This window comes from Mytilus californianus, unplaced genomic scaffold (assembly GCF_021869535.1).
Source record: "Mytilus californianus isolate M0D057914Y unplaced genomic scaffold, xbMytCali1.0.p SCAF_2, whole genome shotgun sequence".
Classification (NCBI taxonomy): Eukaryota; Metazoa; Mollusca; class Bivalvia; order Mytilida; family Mytilidae; genus Mytilus; species Mytilus californianus.
This window is the reverse complement of record NW_026262668.1, coordinates 99,519,935-99,532,946: the sequence shown is the minus strand read 5'-3', so window position 1 is coordinate 99,532,946 and position 13,012 is coordinate 99,519,935. Positions and strand designations below refer to the sequence as shown.

Genomic DNA, 13,012 nt, shown 5'->3' with positions numbered 1-13,012 from the left:
GATTTTACCAGAAACATGTACATTGTACATCCCATATCACTTTTTACTTTTTCAATTTTCTTAGATATGTATTTTTTTAATCATTTATAACAAAGAAGTTAAAACAGAGAAAAATCACAAATTTACAAAATTGACAGCATGGTAAATTTGACATGAAAAAGCATCAAAATATGATAAAACTTTCTTATATTAACACCTACCTATAGTTTTTCTAAGTTAAATTTATTCCGATTGGTCCAATTCATCTTTATAGAAAGTATGAAAAAAAGTTTAATTGTGGAACTGTGATTTTTTTCACGATAATAGCCCAAAAATGGGAAAAAAATTGATGAAAAATGGGAAAGTCATCAACATTGGGTACTTTCAAAGGGCCGTAGCGAAAAAAGAAGTGCACCACCATATGAATTTTTCTTCACCAATTATTTTTTTACAGTCATATAAACCCAAAAATCAGGTTAAGAAAAAAAGTTTAATTCTAGAAATTTTTGGCTCCTCAGAGGTATACATCCTTAAAGAAGCAAGTAATACGATCAAATTCCATATGTATGAAAATAGATGCATTTGATAATTATACATCCATTCAGAACTCCGGATTCATACTATTTCTATTGTTGCACCTGAAATATAATAAAATATTTCAGGTATTCATATATAAGTTACAATGAACAATGTTATGTTTGATGATCTTAAACTAATTTAATTAATTATGTGATATATATATATATATGTATAGATAATCTATTTTATTTATATATTTATTTTAAGAACTTAAACTGGTTTTATTTTGATTTGTTTTTCTCACTTGTTTGTAATGCTTAATAATACAAATCCCTGATTATATCAATAATTATAGTTAATATTTAAAGGAAAAATATTTAAAAACTAACCAGGGACGTTTTTCATCTCTGTGAATATTCACTAATTGCGATAACTTCTGCGGTTAATTCACGTTTTATCCCTGATCGGATGACATTTAATTATAAAACTGGAAGCGGGTATGCGTAGCCTACGAATGCCAATTTGACTACTCATCCCTGCATGCAGGATCGCACAGACACTGCCATAAAACATTTACTGAAAATAATCTGCAAAACTTTCAGGCATATCCTATTTTATTTATTGTCTTCTGTGTAAAACCCTAGGGAAAATATTGACCTTGTTACAAGACATTACTACAGAATTTGCTGGTTGCCCGAAAAAATTGCCAAATTCCAATATATATTGCACCAAAATGCATGTATTCCCCTCTTTAAAGTCATGCATTACATTTATTTTAATGTCTCTATATATTTTTAAATCATACATGTGAAATATCAAAATATGTTAATAGATGTCTCCTTGCTCATCATTTACTATGGGAAAAATCTTTTCTAACTACTATTAGTAGTAAGCACAACAGAACATTGTGTACATTGGAACCTAATATATTACCTTTTATCAAAATTAAGGCCACAATTAAAAATATTTCAGTTTGCCCAAACCCGACCCATGATGACTGGGTGTGGGTAGGTAGGTAGGCAAATTCTTTTTTTTTATCAGAATTTGTATGAAAATATTAAAACAGTATATCTTTTTTTCCGTCAAACCTTTGTAGAGACAATCAAAAGCCATGAAAAACTGTCTGCCATTTTCTCATGTTTTACTTCTTTACAGGGATGTCACTAGGTTTTGAAGTAGCATGATTAATAATTAAAGTAGCAGGCAAGGATTGCGGACGTCGCCCATCACGGCGAGATTTTTTTTTCTAAAATGGTGCAAAAATCCTGCATTCTGGGGGCTCCTGAACTCTAATTTAGTCCTAATCAAACACCATTTTTTTTAATGATGATAAGGTAAATGAGCAGCAAGATGGTCATATTTTCTATAAAGTTGATCACATAAATATTATTATCACTATAACAAGACTTTCAGCTAACAAGTAGTTGAAGTTGTTTGAGGAAAATGATGAAGGCATGACTCTGTAAGACATGGTGATCATTCAGGAAACGATTCAAATTTGATCTTATTAGTTGAAAATATTTTTAGTTTAACTGTAGACATGCAATTATTCAAATAATTCTAACCCATAGAAAACATTTTTTTTTATTTCTCAGTATTAACAATTTCACAAACTTATTACAATAAATCAAATGATGAATTGGACTGTTTCAGGCAAAAAGGTGAGTCTTTAAGGATGTACTTTGGTGAAATTAGAAAAATGTAGAATTTAAAATTGATACTATAAGTCAGAAGACTTCAAGAGCATTAAAGTTAAGAAGCAAACTAATGGAAAGAGAAGAAATCTACAATCGGCTTAAATTTTGGTATATGACCTTTTATGAGTTAGTAATTGAAGTATTATATATGAAAAAAAAAATGGGGGTCATGGGGCAAAATATTTTACCCTGTATCGTAGGAAAAAAACAGAGTCCAAACATCTGACAGAAATTCCAAAACCTGACCTAAGTACATCCTTAAATGCATAATCATGCAGGGCTCACACTACTTCAGAATCATAGGGAGAAGTGACTTCTCTTTTTGAAACTGATAGGGAGAAGTGGTGAGATTTGAAAGAGAACTGCTCCTTTGCACACTGTGCTACAATGTTTGGTTTTTACTACCTATGGTAAAAAGGGTCATATGTAAATAATGTTCTTTTTATATTGTTCAATTCATATCTGAGTATACAATTAAAGTAAAAGTTCAAATTCAAAGTTGTTTAAGTTTAGGTTCTTGTGAGAAACTACCAACTAAATATCTAGCACTAAAAAGATTTTTTTTTATGACAAAAAGATAAAGAAATTATAATATATAAATCACAATTCAATTCAATTCAAAAACTATCTTGTTTATCATGTTTATGAAATTCAGTGTTTCTCATCAAAAGATATACAAAGTTAAGATGGGCCATATATATTGATATTAGTATTATAGTCCCAGAGTGAATTAAGAAAGTTTAATCAATATTTTGAAACAATCCATATATATGGAATTATATACATTAATCAAGTAAATCTAACAAATAGTCTGTTTATGCGTGTGGAATGCGTAATTTTTTCCATTTGGGACCAATTTCCTTGTCAGCTGTTCCATTCATGCCTCCGTAGTTATTATTGTAAAAATACGGATTTCGGTCATAGCTGGTCCGTTTCCGATCCGTAGTTAGAAACCAGTTAAGGACGAAGAAATTTACAAAAATAAACGATGTTTGACAAGCTATTTGGAAAGGAATATAACGTTTTTAATGCAATAAATGGATTAAACATTTACTGGAAGCAATTTTTATCACGTTCAAATGAAGTAACAAACTTATGTTGTCGCCGAAAGTTAGATTGATGTACGATCTCGTGTAACAAGTACCGGAAGTGAATGAAGTGATAAAAAGTTGTCTTTTTATTAAATAATCTGCTTCACACTGTAAAGTCAATGCTTAAATCTCTGTTCTTCAGAAAATGAATCGTTTATGTCTGAATTTCTTTAATTATCAATGTTTCATCGACTTGGTAAAAAATGAAAACTTTGTGAAAATATTATTTTTGACAATTTTGAAGTAGCCGGCGCCGAAGCAGAAGTAACCGTTCGTTAAATCAGAAGATAAAAACCGAGATCATCGAATATCGATTAACTGCGTCTCTTACACGCTTTCTTTTAATCTTATTCACAGTTACTTTCAAACGCAAAGACGACGAACATTAAGTTTTATACGATGACGGAGCGGACACGAAAAAGATCCGAAAAAAAAATTCTTAAAAAAAACGGCAAAAAAAGAATTTGAGTCGGCTGGTTTTTTTTGGGTCGGTCGCGTTTGGGCAAACATACAATATTTTTATTTTGGCCTAATCATTTATTGACAAAAAAAATATTATTGCGCTCAGCTCGCATTAATGTCAAAAATATACATTGGCGCTAGTTCATATGAATGATTTAGTAAATATAGGTAGTTTCTGTACACGATTGGTGAAAATAAGACAAACAAATGGATTTAAAGTGATTTTACGGTCATATCGTCTACACAATCCCAAACAATCTTCAGCAGGTCTGAAATATTTCGTGACTGTTCTCTATGAAACCTATAGTGAAATATAACTTAATATGCATCAAAATATTTGCAAGGAAAATATGCATATGTTGAGGGGGGTCCTATGTGTGAACACGATGATATGAAAATACTTACGTTTAAAGTTTACATCCAAGCGAACTATAATAATTTGACGGGCGCCATTTTTCCGTGAAACTGATCACGACGAAGTCACGTGTTTCGCGACTGTGAACTGTATTAATTTTCTATTTACATGTGCTATTCGTACTTGTGGCTACAACTTTCTCAATTGTTTTTTTTGTGATTTTAACACTTGTCAATGTCATGCTTGTGAAGTGTTCTAGAATCATTTTCCTGTACTTCTGAACATGCTGAACAGAATGATTTCATATAATATTTGGTCAGCAGCAGTGATAACACTGATAAGCTGTATTAAATGTGCGAGAAATGCTTTATGGATCTGTCAGACAGAAATTTATTGTTTCAAGTCACACAAGATAAGGGTACAAATGAATGTTTAGCATGACAGTGTTTGCTTTATTGTTTCAGGGATCGTGTTTTTAATGCGCAAATGTAGCAAAATGCAATTTTATCTGGTCCATATGTTCGATGCATTCTGTGCTAATTTATTTTTATTTGAAAGAATAAATCTTTCTTCTGCTTTAGCCTATTTCATAGCTGCTGGGGGCAAGTGTTTTTAGTTTGTGAATTAAATTTGCAAATACACTTCTTAAGATGAAAATAAAGCTTTATCTGATGTATGTTACATTGGCAGTTTGACATTCCTAGATGAACAAAGTCATTTTTTATAATGAAAATCTTCATGTCAACTGAAATAGTTACATACATTTTAAAATCTTAACCCGATCTTGTGATCCCTGGACTCATCATTTTCAAAACTAGTGTCAGAGTCCAAAGATGCATCAAGATTGTAAAATATTGTATCAACTGAGCCTAGCTATAATCATTTAATTTTACAGCAAAAGTTTAAAAACGTGTCTTTTGCTTGCACTTATTTGTCACAGAGACTTAAATGATAAATTATATAGCAGTAGCATTTTTGCTTCTCACTGTTGGACTCCACATTGCAAAAATCCTAAGTGAGAACCCTGTAAAATGTCCCTTTATCCTGTTTTTTTTTTTTGCCAAACTCAGCTTCCTTCTTGAAGACAGTAAAATTGGTATTTGCTGCTTCTCTGCATGAGGTGTTAAGAAGTAAGAACAAAGACTGGTCTGCTTGGAGTTTGAATAATGTATCCAGGTAGAGTGACATGTCTTCCTGCAGACTTTTACCTTGTGAACTAGCACGTTAAAGATTTGGCTCAGTGTGTTGGTCTAGTACAAAGCAGGTTTCATAATCATATCGCACTAGCATGTTCTCGTCAGAAGCAGATTTATGGGGTCAGGGGGCCTAGACCCCCCACCTTATAAAGCCACACATATTGTTAATGCATAGACTTTTTACAAGTCCAACTCCTAATGTTGTCTTGCCAGGCAACCCCCTTTTTCAAAATCCTGGCCTTGCACCTGTACGTTTCCTTTTCCAGGATCAAAAATCTTAATAATAATCTGGAATAATTTTGAATTCTGGAAAATTGAAAAGAAATGTTATGTATGATGAAAACTAACCCAACTAAGAAGAGTTAGCCATGTGCTAAGTTCAGATTTCTTTCACTGATATTTCAGTATGAACTAACTTACCACCATATAGCATGCATGCATGCATGGCTAACCCTCCTTAATTGGGTTAGTCCTCATCATACATGTACAGTTCTTATCAATTTTCCAGAATTTAAAAATATTCAAAATTCAAATAATTCCTTGTTTTTTGTGTTTTAAACCAATGATTTCAAACAGAAGTTTTGAAATCAGTTCAAAATTCCATTTAACATGTTCAAAATAAATATCTTTTATTGAAAAGGGCAAAATCTGGACATGCTAACGATGACTCAGTCTCCCCACTTCCAGTTTGATACTGAACATTGAACCTCAACTTTCAACAATGTCTCATACATGTAGTTACAGCTTACTTTTTTTGAAATACACACCAATTTGATCCATAGTCTGCATGCAAAGCATAGTGTTTGGCCTCCACACTTGAATTTTTGCCAAATAAAATCAACTTTGTTGATAAATCTTGTTTTGAGTTGAATAAGTATGCTGTCAACTCAAAAATCCTAAATCGATTTGCACTGTAAATGTTCTTGTAAAAGTAACATGTTGAAACATGCTGAGAGAAAAAAAAGGAGAATTGAATAAATTAATTTGATGTGGTATAAGGAATACCGGTAAATGAATTAATATTTGTCTTAAAAATGTAGTACTTAGATCTATTAAACTGACACTACATGTACATACAGAACACAGTATTGGAATTGACATTAGCAGTTTTACATTATTATATTCTTGCCCATATGTAAGATTTAAATCAAGTTTCATTTTATCATTAGTAAACACATTTAAACAATTTTTTACCTAAAAGAACCAACATTTTAAATTATTGTCAATGGTATTCAACTAAGAAGAAGTTATATATCTATGTATATGGAAATTTGATATTTAAAGACCTGTTTACCTAATAGCAGATAAATTTTGTATGAGATATATACATTTAAAATGAAATCGATTTGAATTGGAAATAAATTGAATTTTCACATACAAAGAAACAGTTTTATTGGAATCATTTGACAATGTTGACTTTCTTTTCAATAACAGGTAAGAATGATATTTTGACTCTTATATCATCAAATAACTTTTGCACTGAAAACAGCATAAAGATCTCATTTAAAAATTTGAAGTATTAGGTGAAAGCCTGCCCAAACACTTTCTGTATTTGTTGATTTAATGGAATAATTCAATTCTACTATAAGATAAACTGAATTTTAACAAATCTACAAAATTGTATTCAAACCTAGATTTTTTAAAGAAAGATATTTTGTAAATTTTTGCTTGGACTTGTCAAGAACAAGAAAACCTTGTCAACATTAAAACAGACACATTATAAAAAAATAATATTTGATTATGCAATGAAATTAAAAGCTTACGTACATTAAAACCCTTTCCTTAAGGTTTTTATATGCAGGAATACATCAATTCTAAGCTGCTTATCCTATCTACATGTAGATGATGTTTACCTTTTCAAGAAATTATAAAATTGGAAACAAAGTCTGTAATATTGTCAAATGGACTATTGACAGAGATAAAATCTAGTGAAATATTATGAATGATTTTGGATCATTAACATCATGGCATGACAAAACATCATTTGAATTAAAACTTTCACACTAAATATTATTCTGTTACTTGAATGATACAAATTTGTATAATTTCTCATTAAAATAATGGTTTTCACAGTGAGGTACATTAGTAGGGGGGGGGGGGGGGGGGGGGCAGTAGGACCTTTATCGTGATCCGAGAATTCTTTTTTCGAATTTCGGGATGTCGGCATTTAATTTTTTTTAAATTCGGGACCTCGGGATTCCATGTTTTTAAGCCCGGGATTTCGGGATCAGGACCCCTCCTACCCCCCCCCCCCCCCCCCCCCCCCATTAGTTGTTGTTTCATAATTTACTATTAACTAGAGGTCTCTGTTGTGGATTTTTTGTTTAACAATAACCAATGACAATAACTATTTCATTAAAATTGCATTAGATAAACAAATCATGTGACCTTGTGAAGTGATACTGTTGAAGAGTTTGAAGGACGAATTTTGAATTTTATTCCAATCTTTTTTTTCTGTCTGTATAAAGCGAAATTGTTTGCAGAATTTGTTCATTCTTATCAAAACTGTCAGAGACTTCTTACTGGAGTTATTGCCCTTGAATGAGGAATTTTGCCAATTGTTTTCATTTTTGCCTAATATCTTGATTACCATAAAGATAGAGAAACTTTTAAAGCAAAACTGATCAGCAAGACAGTTGAATTTTGCCAAAATCGTTAGTAGACTCATTATAGACATTATTGTCCTTAAATGACAATTTTTTTACCCTTTTTGCGTTTTGGGCAAATACTAAAGAAGACAGAGAAAAACTGCAAACAGATAAAATGATCACTAAAACAAGATCAATAAAAAAGAGATTTTTGTCATGAATTATATTCTAGTCTACAATGTTGGAAAATGTCCACTGTTGAAGATGCACATAGGCCTAGGTGAGTGACAAAGGCTCTTTAAAGCCTTTAGTTTGACATCATGTTCATTAATTTTCAGTCAGTAATTTCATACAACCATAAAATTTCTTAAAATTTGTGTTTTGACTACATGTGATATATAAATAGTAACCTGGGCCTACATACGGTCTCTAATCATGAACATTTGTATTTTGATTTGAATTTGACTAACAATTCCAATCTACCACAGCACTATACATTTATTTTATGTTATTTGTTAAAGATATACTTAATATCCAACCTCTTTTTCTTTTTAGATGTTCCTTAAAGAAAACTGAGGCTGAAAATGGAAATTAGATAGCAAAAAGCCCCACACGTTAACATGGGGGACCCAAGGTTATTTGGTGGTATGGAGGATATTTCCTTGAAGAAACAGCTACCTTTAAGACAAACTGCTCAGAAACCCATGCTTAAGTACCAGCCAGTTGCTAAACAGTTACATGCCTTCCATCAGTCAGATGGTGTTTACTCACCTAATGATGTCCATCATTCATACAGCAATCTCAGTCAGGCATCAGACATGGAACCAATGGTACCAGCCCCTTTTAGGATAAGTCGAACCACAAACTCTGTTACTAGTTATAGACAGGGTGGTCAGACTTATGTTTCACCAAATAACATTGGAAAGCCAGTGCCACCTACAAAAAGTAATAGTAATCCTTATGCTCGTCCATTGAGTGCCAAAGATATTGTAAATGATCTTCAGAATCAGCATTCACAGAAAATTCAAAAAACTAAAAGTGCCGTTCCAGTTAATCCTGGCCAAAGTCAAGTGCCTTTTCCAGTTAATTCTTTTATGCGACCACAAAGTGCTATTAAGAAAGAGGCACCTATAACAAAAGAAATAATATCTAGACTAAATGAGAACAATAACCGTGAGCAATCATCATCATCTAGTGGATCAAGAACTAGTCAAATGTCAACTCCAGTCTCAGAAACATCAAAATCACCAACTGTACAAAAAACTGTCACTTCAAATTTAAACTTAATGAATGGACAGATCACAACAATTGAGACTAATGGTACAACTGTTATTCAGAAAGTAACACCACCTGCAAATTTCAGTGCTCAAATTAACAACATTATCACTAAAGTGACTGAGAATCCAAAAATAATTCAAAATGGACAAACAAAACCCATTATTAGACAAGTGTCTTCTATACCCAAACCTGGAAGTGCTAGCAGTTCAAGTAAATCCTCTACCCCAGAAATGCCTTCGAAAGTTCGTAATTTGAATTACACACCAACAAAGCCTTATTATGAAGTGATGAACCCACCCTCGGAAGACGAAGTAGTGTCAAATAAGACACAGGGCAATAAACCACTTCAGACAACTGCAACAACTGTCACACCTCCAGCTGAACAAAAGCCCAAAAGCATTACAAACAGTAGTGTCTCTGCTACTTATGTCAAAACTACTCCCATTGAAAATAAATCTTATAGCGGAAGCAATACCATTGAAAATAAATCTAATAATGGAAGCAATACAATGTTTTATAGAAAGGGATCAAAATCTGAAGAAATGTTGCATGAACAGCGTCCTCCAGCTGTAGGAAGTCAAACTAAAGCAAAACAGAGAGAGAAATTGGAGAAAGTTGATACAGAAGATGGTGCAGAGGATGAAGGAGACGAAGATGAAGATTCAGTACCTGGGTATGTATAATGATGAGTTTATTCATTTTAAAAGACAGTTTCATTAGTCTTTCTTGGCAAAGAAAATATATATTTTTACATTTGTTTAATTAAATACATATCAGGCCATTCATTAGGAGGTGGTACCCGGTACTTTTACCCTCCTATGCTATTGACAAGTACCGCCTAAATGTAGGAATTTTTATATAAGGTATTCATGGAATAAATTGAAAAGTACCACCTACAAACTGGGAAAGTACCAGTCAACATAATAGATAATGAAACCCCTGCATATACATGTATAGTGCAGAAATTTATCTCAGTTTTATTTCGCAGAATTTGCCTTTTTGAAGTTGTTGAAGTTTGACTACATGATCAACCAAGTTGTAAGATGTTCCATGATAACCTGACATTTCCCACACAAATTAATCAGACAAGAAATATATAATGTGAGTTGTGACAATGAATATTGTGTTCTTGTCAAATCCTCTTACAGTCCAACAAATATTCTGCTGATTCTTTTAATTCTTTTGTCTTATATAAATAGATGTATATATCTCTTAAAAAACAAAAAAACAAATATTTAAATTATTATGTTTAATACATACATGACATACTTTTGTACATGTATGTATTTACTTACATGTCAAACAAATTGAAATATTTTTAATGAACATTTTATTTTAGACTTTCATTGTTGTACCCCCTGCATGGAAAGTTGAGTTATTATTTGAGTTACAAAAATATGTATCTTTTTTATCTGTCCAACATACTCATACCCTGGGCTAGCATTAAGCCTAAGATGACAGTTAAACATTTGCGTTTTCCCCTCTCCCTGTTGAATGATTTCGTGGTGGTACAGATGTTAACAGTACAATGTTGACTTTTTTTCTCTAATGAAAGATTAGAAAACCAAATGTCCAATTGGAAAGGGATTGTCTTCTAAGAAGAACAGAGACCAGATCAAGATCTATACCAAGAATTCAATAAAAAAACAAAATATCAACTTAAGAATAAGATACAATTTCTTATACATTTTGTACATGACGTACATGTACTTGTAGAAAACTGAAAACTGAAAATAGTTGAGCAGCTGTTTTTGAGAAGTTTCATGTACATGATGTATACATAGGCCCACCACTAATTTTTTTGGAACATATTGTATACATGTAGATTCTATTAGACTGTAGTGGTTACATATATTGATAAATATTACAAGTAAGCTTTTGCAGCTACAGGCCCAACTCTCATTTTTATGGAAAATTTTGTATAGATTTCATTGGCCTGTAGTCATGGTAGTGGAAATTCTTTCGAGCCAGATAGAAATTTTACAAGCCTGGGCCTGTGGCCAAATGGAAGACAGCTGGTCAGCTGGCGGGCCTCTGTCTAAGCATGAGGATTGAATTACAGATATATTAAGCTACAAAAAATGAACATGGTACATGATGTATGACTGTTGACACCAGTTTAGCTGAACTTAAGCAAAAAACACTTTATGCCTTTATTTAGTACCCGAGTTCATCCCCTATTATTTATATATAAGAAGATGTGGTATGAGTGCCAATGAGACAACTCTCCATCATTGGCATCAATATTTGTATGATTTACATGTACATGTATGTGACTAAATCTTTTGGATTTTTGGGCTATTACCTGTCGTTTCTTTTTGCCATTTCGTTTTCTTTCTTTCTTGTGGTTTTTAATTTCCACATTGTCATTGATCATCTTGTTTTTTTTATATCTGACATATACATTACTAGTACATGTACGTACAATGTATAAAGGTTTACTCTGTATCTCCCTATATTGTTATGGTGATCTATTGAGACTGCATTAAACAATGAATTATTGTTTTTTAAACAGACTACACAATATGAAATAAACATAAAACAATTCATATTCATTTAACACTGTCTTACTAAGTTTATTTGTAATGTTTTTAACATCAGTATATATGGTCAGATGTTATTGTATCTTGTCTGTGATGTACAATGACATGCATCTCCTATACTGATTTTATAAGGTATATCATATGACTCATTGCATTGTAGAATGCAAATGGGAAATTTAAGTCATATGAACCTAGATTTACAAAGTAAATACATGTATCTATGTTTGGCTTTGAGTAGTGATAATTGTCATAAATTCCAATGAATTGATAGGTATATATATAGATATAAACTTAGTATTCAAATCACATCTGAGGATTTATTAATGTTAAGAATAAATAAAGTTGTGAGAATTTTTCCTGTTTAAATATATACATTCGTACAAACATATGTATTGATCTTGATTATTCCAATTCCTTTCATGTTCCTTCTAAAGTGCACTTTGTGCAATGAATTACAATAAGTTGCACTCTTTAGAGTGACAAAAAATTGGCTAGAATCCTGAGGGAATTTTACTTTTAAAATAAATTTCAGATGTCCATGAAAAGATAAATAAATAACATGTTGTCTTCAAAACAATTGTAGTAACTATTTAGTAGTGTATAATGGTGAGTTATGTGGTACCTAACAGCCTCCAGATGGGACAACCAATAAGGATTACTTATGTTGTCTTTAGGCCTCATCCTCATAAGTTATGTGGTACCTAACAGCCTCCAGATGGGGCAACTAATAAGGATTACTTATGTTGTCTTTAGGCCTCATCCTCATAAGTTATGTGGTACCTAACAGCCTCCAGATGGGACAACCAATAAGGATTACTTATGTTGTCTTTAGGCCTCATCCTCATAAGTTATGTGGTACCTAACAGCCTCCAGATGGGACAACCAATAAGGATTACTTATGTTGTCTTTAGGCCTCATCCTCATAAGTTATGTGGTACCTAACAGCCTCCAGATGGGACAACCAATAAGGATTACTAATGTTGTCTTTAGGCCTCATCCTCATAAGTTATGTGGTACCTAACAGCCTCCAGATGGGGCAACTAATAAGGATTACTTATGTTGTCTTTAGGCCTCATCCTCATAAGTTATGTGGTACCTAACAGCCTCCAGATGGGACAACCAATAAGGATTACTTATGTTGTCTTTAGGCCTCATCCTCATAAGTTATGTGGTACCTAACAGCCTCCAGATGGGACAACCAATAAGGATTACTTATGTTGTCTTTAGGCCTCATCCTCATAAGTTATGTGGTACCTAACAGCCTCCAGATGGGACAACCAATAAGGATTACTTATGTTGTCTTT

General features: G+C 32.3%; 1 protein-coding gene and 1 long non-coding RNA gene across 3 annotated transcripts in view; one reads left to right on the top strand and one right to left on the bottom strand.

The window, feature by feature from the left end:
* The window catches only part of LOC127730563 (uncharacterized), a 345,980-nt gene that overhangs the window by 39,796 nt on the left and 293,172 nt on the right, over positions 1 to 13,012 (bottom strand). The window lies entirely within an intron of this gene.
* The window catches only part of LOC127730536 (tubulin monoglutamylase TTLL4-like), a 72,467-nt gene that overhangs the window by 839 nt on the left and 58,616 nt on the right, over positions 1 to 13,012 (top strand). Inside the window, exons 1-2 of one of the 2 annotated variants that reach the window (XM_052238970.1) lie at positions 6,615 to 6,733; positions 8,443 to 9,838. In XM_052238970.1, the coding sequence (XP_052094930.1) occupies positions 8,508 to 9,838 (1,331 nt within the window). In that variant the 5' untranslated portion in view covers positions 6,615 to 6,733; positions 8,443 to 8,507. Of the gene's footprint in view, positions 1 to 6,614; positions 6,734 to 8,442; positions 9,839 to 13,012 lie in introns of those variants that run through there. The other variant, XM_052238971.1, reaches the window with a different exon arrangement.